The 22542-nt window shown below is 37.2% G+C and overlaps 1 protein-coding gene across 2 annotated transcripts in view; it reads left to right on the top strand.

Moving 5' to 3' along the window:
• The window catches only part of LOC106869125 (uncharacterized), a 173058-nt gene extending 156956 nt beyond the window's left edge, over nt 1–16102 (top strand). For both annotated transcript variants that reach the window (XM_052966608.2, XM_052966610.2), the window contains exons 17-24: nt 25–141; nt 1203–1325; nt 2926–3389; nt 4806–4956; nt 6818–6907; nt 7049–7244; nt 8927–9490; nt 10749–16102. In XM_052966608.2, the coding sequence (XP_052822568.2) occupies nt 25–141; nt 1203–1325; nt 2926–3389; nt 4806–4956; nt 6818–6907; nt 7049–7244; nt 8927–9490; nt 10749–15445 (6402 nt within the window). In that variant the 3' untranslated portion in view covers nt 15446–16102. The remainder of the gene's footprint in view (nt 1–24; nt 142–1202; nt 1326–2925; nt 3390–4805; nt 4957–6817; nt 6908–7048; nt 7245–8926; nt 9491–10748) is intronic.
• The last annotated feature ends 6440 nt before the right edge of the window (nt 16103–22542 follow it).

The following is a 22542-nucleotide window of genomic DNA, read 5'->3' as shown; positions in this document are numbered from 1 at the left end:
AAAAATTTTTTATTTTTTCTAAAGGGCTTGTTCCGGAAAATTCTTAATAAACAGATAAAACCATATCGACTTGTACGTATGACAGCTGATGAACTGGCTTCACCAGAGCTTTCTCAATGGAGACAGAAAGAAGTAAAACATGTAAGCTTCAAATTGCCATATGCTGTTTTAATAAGAATAATTTTGTTCTTGTCAGACTGTGATTGATAGATTTGGTTTTTTAATAACTGATGAGCTGAAAAAGATGTAAAAATTCATGTGTCCTACAATCTAGTGATGTCATTCATAGCCCAAGATATGTTTTTATATATGTCTCAGAAGAGAGTTTCCTTCTGGGACTTGTACTGCAGTGGAAGATCTTCTCACGTCTGAATACACTTGAACATGCTAAATATAATTTTACATGAATATATTTTATTCACTGCTGCTTCATTCAATATTATTTATTTAAGTGTTGCTTAACCAAGCTTTATGCACACTAGCATGCATGCTATATACTGTTTTAATAATAGTTTTGTTCTTATGAGGCACTGAATATCAAATTTGATTTTCATAACCAGTGAAATGAAAAGACTCAGAAATGCATGCATTGTACAATCCAGTGGCACAATTCACAGCCCTAGATGTGTTTTCACACATGTCTAGGAGGAAAATATTCTATTAATCCACTGCCCTAGATTGGCATTTCTTTATCGGCCCCAAAAGCTGATCTCAATAAGATTCAATCTAAGAACACAGAGTCAGAACAAATGAGCATGCACACCTTTACATACACTTACATATCTATACAAAAGCATTGGTGTGAGTGTTGGTGCCACGTAAAAAGCACTGGTGCTGGTGCCATGTAAAAAGCACTTGTGATGGTGCCACATTAAAAAGCACCCAGTACACTCTGTAAAGTGGTTGGCATTAGGAAGGGTAACCAGCCATAGAAACCTAGCCAAAACAGACTATGAGACCTGGTGTGGCCCATGGTCTTGTCAGTTCATGTCAAGCTGTCCAATCCATGCTTGCATGGAAACAGGTGTAGAATGATGATGATACACACACATATCTATGTGTATACATATCTGTATAGCCATGCATATGTATATATTTGTACATTGTCTCTTAAGTATGTCACTATTTAAACTGTAATGTAAAATTAAATACAACTTCTTACACATAAACACTGTAAACATATTCGTGTTTTGTGTTTATAGACATTGGAGATGATTGAACAGAGAGAGGTTGAAGCCATCCAAGATGCAGCTAAATGTCACGTGGTGAAGAAAACTCACAAAGGTGAAGTAGATGTTGCTGGTGAAGACTTAAGTACACTAGAGGTAACTATTAATATCATGTTCACCTTTTGGAATTTTATTTTACCATTTAACACTCAGTACCATCTCCTTGCCTTTAAATACAGCACAATTGTTTAACGGTTTTTGTTTGCATTGGAATATTGCTTCCTGTCAAAGGTGCCTTTTCCCTTAAATCTATAAAGTATAAAATAAGGAAACTTGACTTCCATTTCTAGCAGATTGAATAACCACTTAGAGGTTCCTTTGTTTAAGTATATGATGTGCATTCAGCTCTGAAAACACTGCCTCCTCCAAAACTTGTTCCCTATCCTAGTTGGCAGATATGTAACATTAGGATAAATAAAAACTCTAATAAATTACAGTTGGGTTGGTACAGAGTTAAAACCAATAAAGCTTTACTTCCTGGAGCTCCTCATTTTGTGGTTTATGTCTTAATCTAGGTCAGTTTAGCTGGTCATTCTTCCAGGAGTGATAAATGAATACCAAAGTTATTCACACATGTGAACCAGAAACAATGTTTGTTTGAAATCTCTCTTTTTTTTTTTTTTAAATAAAACTTTATGAATGACATATAATTACAACCAAATCTTTTAGAAGCAAACCAGTTCTTTTTTCTTTCTTCCCAAAAGTTTGAGGCTGAAAGAACATTTGTGCTATGACATTCAATGTATAAAGTAAAATTATTAGACAGAAATGGTATAATACTATGGGCTATCTTATAGTGCTTGTTGTTTTCCTTCTGTATTGGGAAACGAGAGATTAACAGTGGCCATGTGCACGATGAAAAGAAGAAAAAGAAATAATAATAATAATAATGATAATAATAATAATAATAACCCTTCCTACTAAAAGCATAAGGCGTGAAATTTTGCATGAGGTCTATTACATCGACCCCAATGCTCGATTGGTACTCATTTTATTGACCTGAAAGGATGAAAAGCAAAGTCGACCTTGGTGGAATTAGAACTCAGAACATAATGATAACGATAACAGTAACAGCAGCAGCAGCAGTACTGTGTACCACTTTCTGGAATTAGCCGTAGAAATTTGTTGTCAATTTAGCACCACTTTCTGCTCTACGCAGAATGTCAATATATTTGACTCCTACAAAAAATAAGAAAACACAAGTCTTTTAGCATTGCATTGGCTGATAAGAGATTGCAACTATGGTTCAACTTACCTGCCAAGCTTATGATTTCTAGAAACTCTTTCCAAGTGAGATAAAAATCATGTGAATAGAGAGATGGTCACTAGAGCCGGTAGACTTTTGATAGCCTGTCTTGTTAAGTATCAGTCTGGAAATTTTATAGCCTTCTCCAGCAAAAACCTCCTAGGAGGTGTATATTGTTGTCCCAGAAAATGAAATAAAGGCTATGTTTTGAATTGGGTCCTTCAGCTAAGTACTCTTTGCCAAGTAGATATTCTGCTTGAAACTTTAGACATCTCCAGACATAACATGCTCCTGCTTTTGTTTGTGCAAATATAATTGTATTTAATCAAACTCGATTTAAAATTTTATTTTTTGTTTCTTATTATGAAACCTGTTTAGTTTAAAAAGGCTGTTTTTATGTGAGTTTGTTTCTTAAACTTTTTGATAAGAGCACATCACTGTAAGTTGTAGACCTCTATTATTCATTACCAGGCGAAGCCAGTTCCTGTAGAGAAAGTTAAAGTCGATCAGAAAGTGGACATTGTTGGAGACTTAGTCACTGACACAACTGATTGTCATCGTAAGCATTTATTTGACTTGAATTGTAAGATATGCACAGGCAAAATACCACCGCCTTCTGATGAGCCTCTTGCTAAAAAGGCAAAGAAAGAAATACTTGCTCCTTCCACAAGTTCTTCTCCAGGAATACTGGATAAAAATCAACCAAAACCTGCCATTCCAAAGACTGAAAAGACCACCCCCAAGACAATCACAAAAGTACAAGAAGATACATTTAAGGATGACGAAGTGAAGACTATCATGGAAACAATACGTTCTGTAACACAATCAGAAACAACAAGCGAATCGAAGGCATCAAACTCCCCACGTCCTAGTGCCATGAAAAGTTCTTCAAATTCCAGAAATGTCACTGTAAGGTATGTAGTATATGATTTATCACCCAACTGAAACTTTTGAATAATTACAAACATGATGAAAGTTGAGGGTACATACACCCTGACACATCACCACCATCCCATTTTTTTTCCCAGCTGAGGTAATCATGTATCTCCCCTACTACAAGATATCTGTTCTTGTCCCTCTATCATACTTTAACCTCTCATCAACAGGTATAAAGTCCCCCCACCAATACTGGCTCCCCACCTCAGCTGAAGGTTTTTGTTTTGAGAATTACTTGGTAGCCTCACTTGTGTGCTGATACCATGTAAAAAACCACGCACTCGGCATTAAGAAGGGCATCGAGCTCTTGAAGCCATGCCACAGCAGACTTGGTGCTTGGTGCAGTCTTCTAAATCATCATTTCCTGTCAAACTGTTCCACCCATGCCAGCTTGGAAAATGGACATTAAATGATGATGATGAACAACAATGTAAATTCAATCTTTCTAATTCTTTATGATGAAGTTTTATCAGCTGTGACTTCCCTCGTGATTTCATTATAAAATGGTTTTGTTAGCAACTCTTTGAATACCTCAAAATGAATTTATTCACTAAAAGTCACACTCAACAAAAAACGTAGCAGAACCAGTGTTGTCACTATAATGGGATGTATGTCACGAATGATGAACCAGACTACTGCACTATAACTGAATGCACCTTGCCCACCTTTGTTTTTGGGCACTGTTAATCTGTTGCAAATGTTTTGGAATATATCCTCAGTTCCCACCCTGCTGTTTTTTCCTATAGTATGTGATCTGTACATATTCAACCACATCAAGGATCTTCAAAGGTCATATGTACTGATTCTATGTAATTTTACCTACCTTCGATGACTTAGTTTGTTCTATTTTATAGACTATTTTTTGATATAATATTTTCACATTCATAATACTACTGCTGTTACAAATGTTGATGTATTCACATAAACATAGTGATAGGATGAAGTACAAGTGAAACAAGATTTACTATGTAATTTCATGGGAGTTGGGTTACTAAAAAGATCCTGTCAGTTAAGACTGGGTACAGCTTTGGAATGAACAGAGCATAATCTCTGTTGTCATTGCCACCACCACTGTTGCCTTCTTGCTGCTTTTTGTGTTGACATAAGTGGAGTTGCTCTGCAGGAACCAATGGGTCAGTGAACACTGTCCTGCAATGTCTTACTTCTGACAGATATTTGACTGGATGTCCTTCCTAATAGGCTAAACTAATTTATAATACCTCTACTACAGAATATATATCTTTAAATGTATGTTTGTTTTTAAGTATAATGACAGTTATTTATTATTGCTGTTTATATTTTCTGTTGTAAGTTCTTTAGAATTTTCCTTTATGAAAGTTAGTCCTTATGATTTAGTCTTCTGTAATCAATGGCTGTATTTGACTTTATTTCAGGTCTCCAGATTCAGTGTTGCAGTCTGGATTGGAGAAGAAAGTGAAGTTCTCTCCCTCTAGTCCCCTTGTATGGAAAGGTTTCATTCACATGCAAGATTTAGTGAAGTTTATGACAACTGCTTATCGACTGTCTGGTCCAACAGAGCACCTTGTAAGTTTATCATTTACACAACCCAACAAGTATTTTGTCAGGACGTTTTTACCTGAAGGTTTCTTGAAGGTTTTTTTTGATATGTTGACTTCAAAAATAGAATCCATTTTTTACCATCATCTCTAGATTTCAAGATAATCAAATCCCCCAATTTTTGCAATTTTCTTTGTTTTTTTTGAAAAAATGCATTGTTTACCTGTGAAATTTAGCATGGGTATTTATTATGATTCATATATTATTTTATTAAGAGGTAAGGGCAAACATCTGGGGATTAAAGAATGGTTTTTAATGGACTTGAAGAGCCTTTATTTTAACCAGGTAAAAATCATCCTACCTCCACTCCATATCAAATTTGGCATTATGAAGCTCTTTGCTAAAGCTCTGGATAAAGATTGCCCATGCTTTCACTGTACCCACAGCACATTTTCTGATCTGAGCAGTGAAAAGATAAAAGGTGCATTATTTGATGGGCCTCAAATCAGGACTTGCATTGAAGCAGCAGCATGGAATTCATTTGTAATAGTTGTAAATGATTTTTTGGGTAACAGAAATGCAGCTAACTGTGCTGAAATAGTCAACAACATGCTGGAGAACTTTCAAAAGAGCTGCACTATCACCACAGTCACCTTGATAGATTCCCTGAAAATCTTGGTGACACAAGTGATAAAGCAGGGAGAATGTTTCCATCAAGGTAGATGGCACTTGCATTTGATGGCAGAGTATTGCTGGAACTTAGCTTGTGATCTTCTTGAGGTTCAGCACTCAAGAAAATCATCCAAATACAAATTCAGGGGAAATTAGGTATAAACTATGATGTAATTTGTCTAGAAATTTTATGATTTTTACTAGTTTTTCAATAGAATTTTAAGAAAACTTCCTGGTTTTGAAGAAAACCAATTTCTGTATATGTTTGTATGTTATGCCTTGTTCTTCATAAACTGTTTTAATGACAAAAACAATGAATTCAGTATTTTAAATAAAATCTTGATGTCATAATAATACATGAATGTCATATTCAGATTCAGTGTGTCTCAAAACTCCCAGTTCAGGTCCAAATTTTTCAATGACAAAGATAAAAATATTTTTGTGGGCCTTTGTTATCTTTATATGTTGTGTTCATTTTTATTTTTAAAAGAATACAATTAAAGCATCACCTGTAAGGCTATTGATTAATTACCTAGTTGCAATTCCTATTTGAAATTATCTTAATTTACTTTATTAAATCTTTTGGGAAATATAGTTTTCAATTTTTCTGTCTCCATTTACATGAAGGATTAAGCACCAATCTAAATACTTTACAATATATAATCAAGTACTTTACTATTCCAACTTGAAATTCTGTTGGCATCATCATTAGAAGCAGTAATAATATGCTAAACTTTACTTAATTGAAGACAGTACTTTGTTACATTACAATATTTTCCTTATAGCCTAGTACAACTCACACTCTTAGTATTCACCATAGAACAATAATTAAAAAAAAAAAAAAAAAAAAAACAGACAGAAGTATTTCTCACCCAAAGGATTGCACAATCAATTAGTAAAGTTTGTGATTAAAAAAGTTTTTGCCTCCCTCCTCTGATATCAAATTACCCACTAATGGATACAGCCATCTCTTTCAGACTTTTCAAAAGAAGAGCAAATGAAAATATGTAATTTTGTTTTAGTGTAAATAGAATGTTTCTGATTATCAAAATCAAGCCATTCCTAACTTCAAGAGTTCATCATCATCATCATCATCAGTTTTGTAAATTTTTCTTGAAACAGGGAGTAAAGATTAGTAATGGGGTTTTGTGACGAACCTTTGCTATATCTGTTTCTAGTAGTTGATAAATGTTTCTTTATTGTTGTTGTGCTTCAGGAACTTCAAGATACTGTTCATGTTTGTGGTCGTATTGCCCCAGAGTTAATATGGGATTATTTAAACCGTATCAAACAGACAGGCTCAAGAGTGAGTAGAAATAACATTTTTTTTCACTTCTTTTACTTCCCCTCTTTCAACCATTCCCCTGCTATCTCTCTTTTGTTCCCTTATTCTTATTTTCACTATTTTACTAGTTTTTGAAAACGTTTTTTCACTTTCTTTTTACAGGATATTTGTGTGTTGCGCTTTCTCCCTGGAACATTTGATGAAAAGAATGCATATGTCATGCTTTATTCATATCTGAATAGCCGGGGCCGTTGTGGAGTGGTTGGCAACAACAGCCGCCACATCAAAGACATGTATATTGTACCTTTGGCATCTCATAGCAAAATACCAGCTGTCCTTTTGCCATTTGATGAACCAGGTAAATTATTACTTACTTTGGCTCTTTAAGCTTGCTTATTTCATATTTGATGTTTTGCAGACACCATGTCTGTTTTGATCTTTGTGGGTGTTTCAGTTTTGTTCAGTCTAAAGCAGTGGTTCCCAAAGTGGGCAGTATTACCCCACTGGGGGCAGTGGAATGAGCCAGGAGAGTGTTGAAGAAAAGTGAGATGATTATGAGGTGGCCAAATGGGGTGATAAATGTAAAAAAAATATTAATAGGTTAATTAAGTTTTATTTGTGAAATACAGTGGTTTTAAATTTGCTGCAGAAAGTGGTCTATATTTGTGGTGGGGAGGGGGAGGGGTCGTTAGGAATGTGGTGTGGGTGCCAAGTGGGGCGGTAGCCTGAAAAAGTTTGGGAACCACTGGTCTAAAGTGTGTTTATTCATGTGCTGAATATTCTGCTGATTTGATATAAATATGAACTTTGTTACTTTCACCTTTCACTGTGGAGCATGCCATTACACATTCTTTATTTTCTCTCCTTGTTTCCTTCTGTGTTCCTTTCTGTGGAAGAGCATAGGCTCGAAATGTTAAAAGACTTGTTCACTTCCTAAGCATTAAACTAATACATCTGTTTGTTGTCTACACTACCTGTCTTAGTCTTTTTTTTTTTTTTTTAATTCTTCCCCTATATATATATATATATATATCATCATCATCATCATCGTTTAACATCCACCTTCCATGCTAGCATGGGTTGGACGATTTGACTGAGGACTGGTGAACCAGATGGCTACACCAGGCTCCAATCTGATTATATATATATATATATACATATATATATACATATATATATATATATATATATATATATATATATATATATATATATATATATATATATATATATATATATATATATATATATATATATATATATACATATATATATATATACATATATATATATATACATATATATATACATATATATATATATATATATATATATATATATATATATAGAGAGAGAGAGAGAGAGAGAGAGAGAGAGAGAGAGAGAGAGAGAGAGAGATAAAGAGAATTTACAAAAAAGCAAAAGACGAAGCCGGGTTTGTAAACAACAAACAGATGTATTAGTTTAACGCTTGGGAAGTGAGAAAGTCTTTTACATTTTGAGCCTGTAAAGATAATTGACCTGATAAAATAATATAAAAAGAGAATTAGTAATAACCAGATTCCATTATCATCATCATTGTTTAATATTTGTTTTCTATGCTGGCAGTTCAAATGCAACACTAATCATTTTGCACTTCATCCATATGAGGTCAGTAGAATAGGTGATAGTCATGTACTAACATATTAACATTGATTCAGTTGACTCTTTCTTTCCTAGAGATATGTGCTAATTAAAGAAATCACCAGTCTTATTTTTTCGTATAAAAACATATAAGCATTGTAAAGCAAAATGCTCTGTTGGCAAGTCAGAACTGTGAACTACTTTCAATTTTGCATTAATGCAGATTCACCTTTATTATGTTGCTAATGTCTTTGGGAAAGTTATCAATATCAAAAGTTTCTATTAACCTGCTTCTTCTTATTTAAAAAGAAACAATCATTAAAAAATTTTTTTTACTCTTTTTTACCCAAATTTTGATTTACTGTCTTTGTTTTATCCTCTCTTCAATAAACTGACATGTTAAAAAATTCTGTTTAGGTCTAGAAGATAACAGACCACACATGTTACTTGGTGTGATAGTCCGGCAGAAAGTATGCAAGCGTCCAGGGGAACAGTTGGCTGCAAGCGCAGGCCAAGCAGTGATGTTATCAGAAGCTGAACTGCAAACTAAACGATTGAAGTATGATCCTACTTTACCTTCAACAACTGTGAATATTCCAAAAATAGAGTCGTCAGCTGCTAGCCAACCTGTTCGGTATGATCCATTTCAACCAGCCACTCTACCAAAATACACTCCAAGTTCTACTCTTCAGGACACACCAGCTGACTTGCAATCTAGTGGTTCAAGTAGCTTGACAAGTGGAAAGGAGACCAAATATTACAATCCAGTACCAGTTAAAGAACAGTTCTACACACCATCTCTTGTTCTAAGTAGCAGTAAAAATGACCGACTGAAGCAACCGTCTCCCAGTCCTGTGGATTCTTCAACATCTGATTCACCTGAAAATGTCAGTTCTTGTATAAATGATCCAATTGTCAAAGCGTATGGCAAATTAAACTCTGATTCTGAACTCAACAGCAGCACTCCAACTGAAGATCTAAGTAAGTGAAAGGATTTCCATTGTTTCATTTATATTTTGGTCTTCTATTTTCACATCTTTATATTTTGGTAATCCTTCCATTTAGAGAAGCATCATTGTCTGTCAAGCTCGGTACTTTGTCTAGGAGACACTTGACAACAGTAGCCTTTTGATCTGCTTCAATCTCTCTGCTGGTATAGATCAGCATATCTCACTGTAAAGTTGCTTTTTCATTCTTTGACACCTTTCCAGGTGTATGGTTAGATTAACTTTTTTCTTTTGCTATTTTGTAATGTTGACATAACTTGCAGTATATGTAACTCCCCGTCTTGGTAGTAGATTCTCTCTTGCGTAAGACTGGGCAGCCAGAGCCAATACAGTTAATTGTTTATTTCTAAATTGCACTTAATCTGCTGTTATTTCATGTGTTTTGCTTCATTACGTGCCCCTTGTGGTTTCTGTTGCTAAGGCTTTGATATTCCACCATCAATAATCCTTCAACTTCATTTGTAAGTCTTGTTCTTCTTAGCTAATTTGCCATTTTTCCTCGCCTATTTCCATACTGTTTAGTTTTTTCAGGTTTTGACCATATAAAAGCTTTTCTAACTATCATTTTCACACAGCATTCTGTAACCCAATTTTTAATTTAGCATTTTTATCATTTGTTGTTTCTCCTTTCTCCTCAAGACTCTTTGCCACTTCAGCTTCTGTTTGGTATTTGTAGCTTCCTTGAAGACAGAAAACAGCCTTTTCTTTTATTTGCATTTTATAGCTATTTGTATTCATGTTCCAATGTTGGAGTCATTGAGGGGTTGTGAGGCCACTACAAAATAATTGATACTGGCGTTCTAACCAAAGAAGCAATGATTTGTATGCTAATAGTAGTAGTGTTATACTGTCTTTTAGTCAAGGCACTTAACATTTTCTGTGTCATTCTACTTGAGAAATAACCCTATAAGTAACAAGTATTTTGCTAGCTCTTTGTACTTGGTTACAGTTCAACAACATACAAAGTATAGACAGCAAAAAACACCAGCAGTATATCTCCTGTTAGATAATCCTGAATTGTGTTAGCTTTTTATTGAGAGTAGTACACTTTTTAGTGTAATTTTAATTTGCAAGGTTATCGGATTAGGTTTTTCTAGGTTTATAAAGACAGCAGCTTAAAAACTGTATTTTAATGTTTTAGCCAAATTTAATATTTAAACTTAGTAATTGAAACAAATCAAAGTTTTAAAATGACTGCATAATGTAAATTATTTATTTTTTTTAATTTACAGGTACCGCACCTTATTCTCCAACACAATATGAACCTACCCAAACTTCATTTCTTGATAGTCATGAGGACAAAATCAGTGGAGGGGTGGGATCGGTTGACCAGGACTCTGATGAACTGGACAATGAAAAACCATATGATCCAGAAGAGTGTGATTTTGATGCGGAAGATGACTCTCCGCCTCCCCCTCCCCCTCCACCACCACCCCTTTCTACAACAGTAGGACTGAATGCACTTAAAAATCAGATCAGCTCTACAGTCTCAACAACAACAGCAACAACTACTGCTGCAAGCACTGTTGAGGATTTATTCAACAAAATCAAGAAATCTACTCTGCCTTCTAGTCTTGCTGCTGCATCTACTAGTGGCCAGCAAAACAAGCCAGAAATGAAGGATCTCCTAGGTGAATTCACACAGAGGATAGCAGACAAAAAGCCAGAAAGCACTGCACCCAAACCAGCTGCTGGTAGTTTACCTACTGCCCTCCAGAATCTCTTCAGCCAAGTATCTCGCAGTACTCTCTCAGCAAACCAGCCCCAAAGCTCTGGGCCAGCCCCTAAAGCAACTAATGCAGCTGCCAATGTATTGCTGCCTATAAAGCTTGCTGCTGGTGGTAATTCAGTTTTGAGTAATTTAGTCACGTCTAGTATGTCTCAGCCATCTGGTACTTATAGTAACAGCAGTAATAGCTCTATGGGTCTGGCTTCTGAGCCAGTGAACACTAACACTGGTGCATTGAACTTGTTGTCTTTGACAACCACATCTTCTATACAGCCAACACCAAGTCCACTTGCTTCTGTAGCAAGCTCTTTACCAAAAGACCAAGCTTTATCGTCACTGGTGCAAAGTTCACCAATTTCAGTTGCTGGTTGGTCAAAGATTGCAGAAACCTTGGCTTCATTAGCTAAGGTTCATAGTGTGAACCTGCCAGCACAAAATCAAGCTGCAGGACTCCATTCTAATAGTACAACTGGCTGTATTACTGCCATCACTCCTACCACTACCACCACTACCATTAATTCTAACACATCTCTGCCTTCTACTCCAACAATTGACACTGCTATTACTACTTCCACAGCTATCCACTCCACTACTACCACTACAGCTACTACCACTAACAATAGTGGATTAACTCAGTCTAGTTTCTCTGCATTTTCACTGGGTGGCAATAGATCAAATCTCTCTGGTAGCCAAAAGACAGTATCTCAGTATGAAAAGTTTGACTCCACAGCATCCCATTTAACTAACATTGAAAAGAAGCCAGAAAATGCAGCCTCTAAAACATCCGAAACTAATAAGGGGTCAAGTGTTCGAATAGCTTTCTCCACAGGGCCAAAACACCCTTTAATTCCTCATGCTGTTTTTAAGGAAGATGAAAAACCAAAAGTGACAGCACTAATGTCAGAACCTAAAATTCCAGGGCTTGGTTTAGATGAAGAAGAGGAAATAGTGACAGTTTCAAACCAAGCTCTGAAAGATAATGCCTTTCTCAGTCGTGCTAAGTTTGAGACTTTGACAACCTTAGGTAAAACAGATACTTTCTTGCCCAGTGGTGTGAAAACAGATTCTTTCCCATCTCGTGGTCTTAATCCAGATTCCTTCATAAACAACTGGAAAGGGGTAGAGAACAGCAATGAATCTGTAAATGTGTCTGGTAAGTCTGAAAATGATGAGAAAGTTCAGCTAGAACCTTCAAAAGCAGCTGAAATATTGTTAGATTCTACGAAAATTCAATCATCTGAAAGTCTTGTAGATAATCAGAAAAATGAGACACCTCAGTATGAGGTTTCGAATGTTGTAAAAAGCAAGTTTGAAAATAACAAAGAATCAATAAAGAACCGTTCATTTGAAGGACATCAAGAACCACCTGCTCGATCTAGAGAAAGTCATCATGATTCTAAGAGTCGACCAAGTAGTGACTCATCGAAAGATAGTCGCAGACAATCTGATAGTGACCGTAAAAGAAGTCATTACTCTGATAGCGGTTCCTCCAAAAGCAGCAGCAGTCGCTATTCTGAACGTAGCGAACGTCATGGATACTCGAGGCATTCCAGAAGTAGAGACTATTCTGACAAACGTGATAGAGACTACCGAAAGGACTATAGTAACACTGAGTCACGAAATCGAGATCGTGATTATGATCGAGACCGTGACAGGGACAGGGACAGAGACTATGAACATAGTTCTTCTAGATCTCGTGACAGATCTCGGGATCGCAAGGACTACAGGAGGTCATCTAGTTCTAAAGGGGATGAACGCTCCTCATCTAAAAAGAGTTCTGAAAAGGGAGATAAATTTGTGTCTACTGCTAGTGAAGAGAGTAATCGATATGGTGATGTAGATGAGAGGAAGAAAATGTATTCAACAACACCGGCTTACCCAGAAGCAGGCAGTAGGTTCTCTGCTGATAAAAAAGATATGGCATCATTCCACAGTGGTGCTAAACAGTTCAAAGATGCTGATGGTAAGAGTGAAGGCAAAGATTATAAAGCTATTTCTTTCATGAGCCAAGATCAAGATCTCCGTAAAGGCCTATCTGGAGTGCCAAACACTTCTATACCAGCTGTTGCACAACCTATTCCAACATTAACATCTAATATTCATGAAGAGTTTCCTCGAGATGTAGACCACCGCAAACATAGCCTGTCTTGGCAGGGTGCCTATGAGCCTAACAACAAAGATACTACTGAAGAATCAAATGCTTCTTTTTGGAGCAGTCACGGTGATGTTGATTACCGTACACAAACCAGTTCTGTTATTGCAGCCTCTAGAACTGCTGCTCACCCTCCTGTATTACCATCTGGTAATCTAGCAGGGTGGGGGAGTCATCCAGTGCCTGGACAGCCTACAGCCAGTGCACCTTCCAATTTTCAGCCCATTTCCACTGTTCTCCATCAACGGTCAGTAAATGCCAAACCAGGTAATCTCATGGAAACTGGCAATCAAGCTGACCAAGATATGAGGAAACAGTCACGACCAGGTATACCCCCCAAAATAGATGTCATTCTTCCACGACCTACAGCAAAAGACTTTTTTGGCAGTGTGGAATCTGAAAGCAGTGATTCAGTTACTCAGCCCCCATCACTTTTCGAAGTAGATTCCTCAATTCATTCCAGAACTTCAGCTCCTTTTAAATCTCATGGAAATTCTAATGAATCTCTAGGTTCATTGCACCCAGTAATGAGTAAGTGGAGTACCACCCAAGAGAAACTAGTGCCACCTGGATTAGCTTCTCCATTAGATGTGGATGACCGCCCAAATGCTTATCGGACGGCTAACACAGCAGTATCACCAGCCGGCCAAGGTTTGCCAGGTGACTCCTTAAGTTCATCCCAATTGCTTAAAGTGCCCCCTGTAGATTCATCACACACCCAAGAAGCTGTGTTTTACACAACTGCTGCAACTAGTCATTCTGAACTTACTCCCAACAGCAGTGGTGGCACTACTATGTCAGCTGCACCTCAAGAAACCCGTCCACTCATGTCAGTAGCGAATTCCTCTTCTGTGATCGATCCAGACTCGTTATCATCAGTTGGTAAGGGGCAGATACCTCTCCCATATTGCACACCCAATCCTACTTCATCTCATCAAGGATATGCTCCACCACCTCCACCCCCTCCTCCTCCTCCCCCTCAGCACATGCAGCCTGCTGTTGAAATTTCGTCAGACAGGCTGCAACAAAGTGCTCAGTGGGAGGGCTGTACATCTACCTCAAGTATAGCTTTGTCTGAGCACTCTGCACCACCACCACCACCTCAACAACAACAACCCCCATCACAACCACAAGCTAAACTCCAGCAACATATCACCGGTAGGACTGAACATGAGGTCAGTAACAGTAGCCTGCTGAAGTCCCACCACCAACTACAGCAGACTTGGTCTCAAGTAGATTCTTCCAAGCAACCACAACTACCACCACCGCCGCCACCACCACCACCACCACATCAGCAACCCTTAGTTGTCTCTGTTGGTCAGTATTATGAACATGCAAGTTATAGTGATGTCTCACCAGTTACAGTAGCATCAAACATTTCATTTTCATCCACACCACCACCACCACCACCTCCGCTGTCTTCATCGTCTTCATCAACGCCGTCATCTACCACCACAGTGGCCAGCGGCGGGACCCCTGGCTCCTTGCCACCACCCCCACCCCCACCACCATCCCAGACACCCACCATTCCACCAGTTGGTCAGTCATCAGTGAGACCTGGCCTGGGTGGGCAGTACACTCAACTGCGAGAGCGGGGTGGAGGGTATGGTGGGGAAAGTGCTGTCTCTGGCGGATCACCATCACAACCACCTCCGCCACCCTCATCACTGCATCGAGGCTCTCGGTTCCTCAACCCACCACCTCCTCCACCACCGATGCAGTCAGCACCTTCTCAGCCCCAGCCATTACAGCCACCTATTCCTGGCAGCGGCGGAAGCAGCAGCAGCAGTAGTAGTAGCCCTTATAATATGCCCCCCCGGACAGACTTTCCAACAGGACAACTGCCAGGGCAGCGAGGTTTTGCAGGTGGTCCCAGACAAGGTTTCCAACCGCCAAGAACTAATTTCAATGCTGGCCCACATGGCAGCGTTGGTGGAAATGGTGGCAGCAACAACAACAATAACAATAATAGCAGTGTCCCTAGGGATGAGCAAGGAAGTGGAAGTGGGCAGTATTCACACCATCGAGGGGTTAGCCGTTTTAACTGAAAAGGTCGGTATATGACAATGAAAATTACATTACCCACTTAAAGAATGGATTATGATTAATTTTATTATTATCATTATTATTATCATTATTATTATTATTATTATTATTATTATTATTACTATTATTATTATTATTATTATTTTTACTACTACTATTACAACAACTATTATTTTTATTTGGGAGTGCCAATAACTGAATACAATAAACTCATATAAAAAATTTTTTCCCCAATTACTACTAATATTTTTTTTTTCCCGTTTCACTCACCTTCAATTTGTCACCTCTCTCTCTCTATCTTTCTCTCGCTATCTCTCTCTCTTCATCACAGCAGTCATATATACATTTGTACTTGTATATATGTTGCAGAATTGATACTTGAAAACTTCAGAAAGTGAGAAAGACAAAAAAAAAAGATTTGAGACACCTCCTCACTTTGCCAACATCCAAACCTTGAAAAAAAAGAAAGAAAAAAAAAAAGCTTAAAAAAGAATGAAAATATGAAGCCAAACAAAACAACAAAACATACACACACACATAAATTGGAAAAAAAAAAAAAGAAAAAAAAATCAACACAAAACTAGTATTATTCATAAATAGGACAAACTTAGAAAGATAAAATGATAAAGAGTAAAAAGAAAAAAAAAAAGCCTTGAAAATTTTTTTTATAAGACAAAAATAATTCTTTCATTTTGTTCTTTTTAAATTTGGAAAAAGTGAAAAAAAAAAAAAAATAATATCATGTATACTTTCTTTATTTTTTTTGTCCTCCAATTTGGTTTTTTTTTTTTTTTCACTCTCAACAAACTATTTTTTATATTAGGGAGAAGAAAGTTGAAGAATTTTAGTGGAAATGAAAACAACTAATAAAACAATTGGAATTTAGCCGATGATCTTGAAGAAGAGGAAATGGGAAGTGAAAAAAGAAAATATGAATCAATAATAAAAGACTGTTTTTAGAAATTACCACTATTTGTGGCATTTGGAATAGAGAGGTTTCCTAGCAGCTCACTATTTTGCAGAGAAAGGGAAGCCGGCTAAGGCTTCATTAAATGAAGAAAAAGAGAAGGTTACTTAAAGGCTGTGTGTGCAAGTTTGTGTATGTATAGAAAAAAATATATATATGTATCTTATGTGTGCATGTATATATGTATATATAATATATATGTGAGTGGGTGTATATATATATGTATATATAAAATCATCGTTTTAATGTCTACTATTCCATGCTTGCATGGGTCAGATAGCATTTTTTGAGATAGCCAGATTTTCTACAGCCAGATCTTCACCTGTTTCCAAACAAGGTAATGTTTCTTTTATGCATGAGCAGCTCAGTGGTCAGACATGTTTTCACAGAAGATTACAAACAAAACCCGCTATTTCTATGACCATGATGCTTGTTTATGATGAACTCTTGATGCCAAGGCAAGGAGACACAATAATGCTTACACACACACAGTAGGCTTCCCTTCAGCTTCCTATCAAATTTACTTGCAAGGCTTTGGTCAGCCTCGGGCAATAATAGATGCTTGACCAAGGTGTGACATAGTGGGACTGACTCACCAAACTACATGGTTGTATAGTAAATATCTTGACCACACAAGCTATTTCTGTGCCATGACACACACACACACACACACACACACACACACACACATACATATATATCGCATGTATGGTTGTATGTATGTATATATATATATGTATATGTATATATGTGTAAAAATATGTGACACTTATTTTATATATATATATATATATATATATATATATATGTATATATGTGTAAAAATATGTGACACTTATTTTATATATATATATATATATATATATATATATATATATATATATATGTATATATGTGTAAAAATATGTGACACTTATTCAGTAGCCATGATAAAACTCCGAGTTTTGGATGCTGGGGTGGGAACCCACACCGCCATCTCTTCAGTTATCCAGCCATTGAAAATTCCTGTGAAAATGACTGTTAAACAAAGAGAAATGACTGTGTGGTTGACTGTTATTAAGACAAAAAGAGCTATAGACCGCTGAGTAAGGGGAGGGAGTAAAGGTAAGGGAGTAGAAAAGTCTATAGTGTTCGCATAAGTGCACCAACCCATACATTCGCCTATATATATCTATATATATATATATATATATATATATATACTCAAAACCTCCCTCGCTTAAAATACAGACATTCTCACCTACATACTCGCCAAAAACTATATATGTATATGTTGGCACTCCGTCGCTTACGACGTCGAGCGTTCCAGTTGATCCGATCAACGGAACAGCATGCTCGTGAAATTAACGTGCAAGTGGCTGAGCACTCCACAGACACGTGTACCCTTAACGTAGTTCTTGGAGATATTCAGCGTGACACAGTGTGACAAGGCCACCATCCCCTGCCGGAGCCTCGTGGAGCTTTAGGTGTTTTCGCTCAATAAACACTCACAACGCTCGGTCTGGGAATCGAAACCGCGATCCTATGACCGCGAGTCCGCTGCCCTAACCAACCACTGGGCCATTGCGCCTCCACTATATTTATATACATATATAGTTTATGGCGAGTATGCGGGTGAGAATGTGTGAGTTTCAAGCGAGGGGGTGGTTTTCAGTATATATATATATATAGAGAGAGAGGCAAATGTACGGATTGGTGTGCTTACGCGAACACTATAGACTTTTTTACTCCCTCCCCTTACTCAGCAGTCTATAGCTCTTTTGTCTTAATAACAGTCAACTACACAGTCATTTCCCTTTGTTTAATGGTCATTTTTCACAGGAATTTTCAATGGCCGAATAACTGAAGAGGTGGCAGCATGGGTTTCCATCCTGGCATCCGCAACTCGGAGTTTTATCATAGCTACCGAATAAGTGTCACATATTTTTACAGATGAATTCCTCTATTTACATAATATCGAGGTCTCTTTCTTTTTTTTGTTGTCCTTTCTATCTATCTATCTATCTATATATATATATATATATATATGATTGTATATTATGGTGCACACACACACATTTAAAAATAATTTTAAAGAATTTTTCTTTTCTGTTGCTTTGTATAAAAGTCTTATTTTTCTCTTAATTTTTAAAAAGCAGAAATCACTCAATTCATACAGAAAATGTTAAAAAAAAAACAAAACAAATTCATTACTGTGAATTTTACTTTTATTTCAGAAATCTATTTAGCTTGGGGTTTTTATATATTTATAGTAGAATTTTAGAGAATTAACCACTTAATAAGCAAAGGAAGATGTGTTACTTTTCAATGTTGATAGTGCTGATGAGTAAAGTAGAGGGCCATTGGTGTGGTTTCATTTTATTTTTCACACTTCATTATTATACTTTTGCTAGTTGAGTAAGTTCTATAATAACTCTGCTTGTTTGCATTTGGTGTATATATGATGAACTGTGTTAATATGAGGTGAGTTTTAGGAAACTGAGGAATGGTGTAATATGTCCAATTACCACTCACACGAAGAAATATATTTACACTCAGCTCACACTTCAACAACGTATGTATCAATTACTTTTATGCATTTATGAACACACACACACACACAAATCCCAGCTTCTCTGCACACTAGCTCAATATTCTGAAGATTTTATTCAAAACATTGTCTGCACTGTAAATGCTGATTTTATTGCATAGCAGCATGTATATGCGTGAGCCTCTGTGTGTGTGTGTATGTAAACCCCATCTACACACTATGTTGTTCTGTGGTGGGCCACCTGAATGCCTCATTGCCACTGTCTCTTCATAGCTCCTACAGATCATTTCTCACCATCTCTTTCTAAATGTGAGTAGCCGTGCAGCTCGTCAGCAAGAAGCTGCTCTGACCCCCAACCCCTTCTACCTTCTCTCACACTTTAACCCCTCATCTCCTAGCATAAAGCCGATCCCTCCCTCATTCGGGGGTTTGTGGTCTTGTGAGCTGCATGGCGCCTTCAATAGTGCTGATAACACGAAAAATGCACACAGTTCACCTGGTATAGTGGTTGGTATTAGGAAATGCATCAAGCTATAAAAACCGTGCCAAAACCAACATTGGAACACAATACAGTCCTCAGACCCATCGGATCCTGTCAAACCGTCCAAACCCTGTCATCATGGAATAGGAACGTTCAATGATGATAATGATGCCGGAATGGTTGATGCATCGAGAAACATGAATTAAAGAATTTCTGTTTTTTTTACATCCAGAGTTCAAATCACACCGATGTCAACTTTGCCTTCCATCCTTTGGGATCGATAAAATGAAGTACCAGTCAAATAATGAAGTCGATTACACCGATTTACTCCTCCTCTAAATATTGCTGACCTTTTGCCTAAAATACAAGTCATGTATATATGTACCTGTGTGCTTGTCATATATATATACATACATACATACATATATATATATATATATATATATATATATATATATATATATATATATAATTACAATATGTGTGTGTGTTGACGTCATAAGAATTTATAAGCATCAAGAGAACGTGAAATAATTATTTTTGGGAACTGTATCTCGAAGCACTTAAAGCTGTAAATAATAGCGTGTTCGGCAGGCAGCCTTCAATTTTTGGGATCTTTGTGATTTGATGAGCAACACTTGTTTTCTTAACGAAACACTTTCAAACTTGGGACACTGGTAGAATGTGTCATACAAAACAACTTTTTCTCTTAGCCTTCTTAACAAAAAAATGTACATCGTAAGTTATTTCATGTTAAAGTTGTCGTATTTCTGTAATTTCAACCAATCACTGACGTCTATTCAGCTGAATACAGTCAGTGCTGGCCGGTCATAAAAATGTTATTCCCTGTGACATATTTCATCCGGTTTAATCGTAATTTATACGCATATATTGTTTATATAATAAATTACGCTGTGCGTATCTGTGTGTGTATATTTTTCCCATAACCTCACTCATAACCCTAACCCTAAACTAGAGTTTGATTTGAAGAAGATTTGGCTGCTATTTCTAGGAAATGAAGCACTTGGTGGAGGTGCATTAATAATTCTGGTAGCTCCAATAACAAGTGCAGGCAATATTCAAGTATTTTGATGGCTTTTTCCCCTTTGTTTACGAACAGTCTAGTTAATCGGAAATGTCAGAACTAACGGGGATTAATACCATATACACCGTTACAGCACTTACTGTTTTCAACTGAATAGACGTCAGTGATTAGTTGAAATTATCGAAATAAGACCATTTTTAACGTGAAGTAACTTCGAATACAAAATTTATTATCTGTTCTATACCACAAAATATACAAGTATACGAAGTTTGAAAGTGTTTCGGTACCAAAAACACTACATAAAAAATGTTGCCCGTCAAATCACAAGGGTCCAATTTTTTTTATCCGAAGGGTTTTTTAAAACCCAATATTTACCTGCTATTTATTGCTATATGTGCTTCAAGATCCACTGTTCCAGCAAAGAATTATTCAATCCATCCGTCTTCTCCACCCATTATTCCTGGGAGGGTCGTAGGGGTAGAGTTCCCAGGCACCGCCACCATGGGTTTCTATCAGAAGTAACCGTCATTAGACTTTCCACCTGGGTTCTCAAACATTACCAGCTGAAGTCATGGATGTTATCCACCCATCTTGTTCTTGGTCTATCCTTAGGTCTCCTGCCGGTCGACACAGCTTGAAGAACCCGTCTTGCAATTCTTCCCGAAACATTATTGTCGCATACCTGTCGTACTGGATCTTTGACCTCTCAATGCACATAAGTAGAGGCTCGACCGAGAGAGCCTCCTTGATTTTCGAGCCATGTACCCTGTCGAGTAACGCTTAGTATCGCTATGCGATACTTTTGGCACTCCGTCGCCTACGACGTCGAGGGTTCCAGTTGATCCGATCAACGGAACAGCCTGCTCGTGAAATTAACGTGCAAGTGGTTGAGCATTCCACAGACACGTGTACCCTTAACGTAGTTCTCTAGGATATTCAGCGTGACACAGTGTGACAAGGCTGACCCTTTGAATTACAAGCACAACAGAAAAATTTCAGTCGAACGAATTGACTCCAGCACTTATTTTTTGTAAAGCCTGGTACTTATGTTACCAGAGTCTTTTGCCGAACCGCTAAGTTACGAGTACGTAAACACCAACACCGGCTGTCAAGCGGTGGTTGGGGACACAAACATACACAAAGGATCAATTTCCGACGGTGTTCTTTCAGTTTCTGTCTGCCAATCCGCTCACAAGGCTTTGGTCAACTTGAGGCAATATTGAAGACACTTGCCCAAGGTGCCACGCAGTCAGGAGGCAAACTTCCTACCAAACAGCTACGCCTGCACCTGTTCTCTGTAATTTAGAAAATGAAATATTTTAAACGGAAAATTAAGTAAGGAAAAAAATTTTTCTGATTTATCTTTTACATGTTTCCATCATTGGTTTGAGGTCATGCCGAGGTCCCGCCTTCAATAGTTTTGGTCGAATGGACCCCCCCCCCCCCACCAGTACTTACGAATTTGGTGCTTATCCTACTGGTCCCTTGCTGGACCCTTAGATTACGGGAACGCAAACCAACACCGATTTCTAAGCGATGTGTGCACTGTTTACCCATACACGCACGATGGGTTTTCTACAGTTTCCCAAATCCACTCACTGTAGCAGACGACACTTTCTCAAGATGTCGCGCAGCGAGACTGAACCCGAAACCATGCAATTGCAAAGCGAGCATCTTAACCACACAGCCACGGTCGCTTAATTTTTTTAAAAAAATCATTTTATATAGTTTTATTGTTTTTACAAATACTGATAAAAGAATGGTTTAAGAATGATCGATATTTGAAAGAAAAAGACAAATTACCTTAAACATTCAGCATTGTGAAAGAAGAGGAAATGCTGACTCTTGTTGAGTAAGAGCAATCAGGAAGTAAGGACTAAACTGTTCCATAAATATTACAAATTTCTGTTGTTTTTTTTTAACTGGGAGACGAGATACAAAGTAAAATATAACAACTTCGGAATACTGTCGTTGACAGCAAATACTCATGGTTTTATTTTTATTTATTTTATTTTATTTATGTCAGTCATGAAGAATTTTAGTCGAGCGGATCGACCCCTGTGCTTATATTTTAAG

Source organism: Octopus bimaculoides, chromosome 3, assembly GCF_046866305.1.
Source record: "Octopus bimaculoides isolate indiv1 chromosome 3, ASM4686630v1, whole genome shotgun sequence".
NCBI classification, from domain to species: domain Eukaryota; kingdom Metazoa; phylum Mollusca; class Cephalopoda; order Octopoda; family Octopodidae; genus Octopus; species Octopus bimaculoides.
This window is presented reverse-complemented; position numbering and strand designations above follow the sequence as displayed.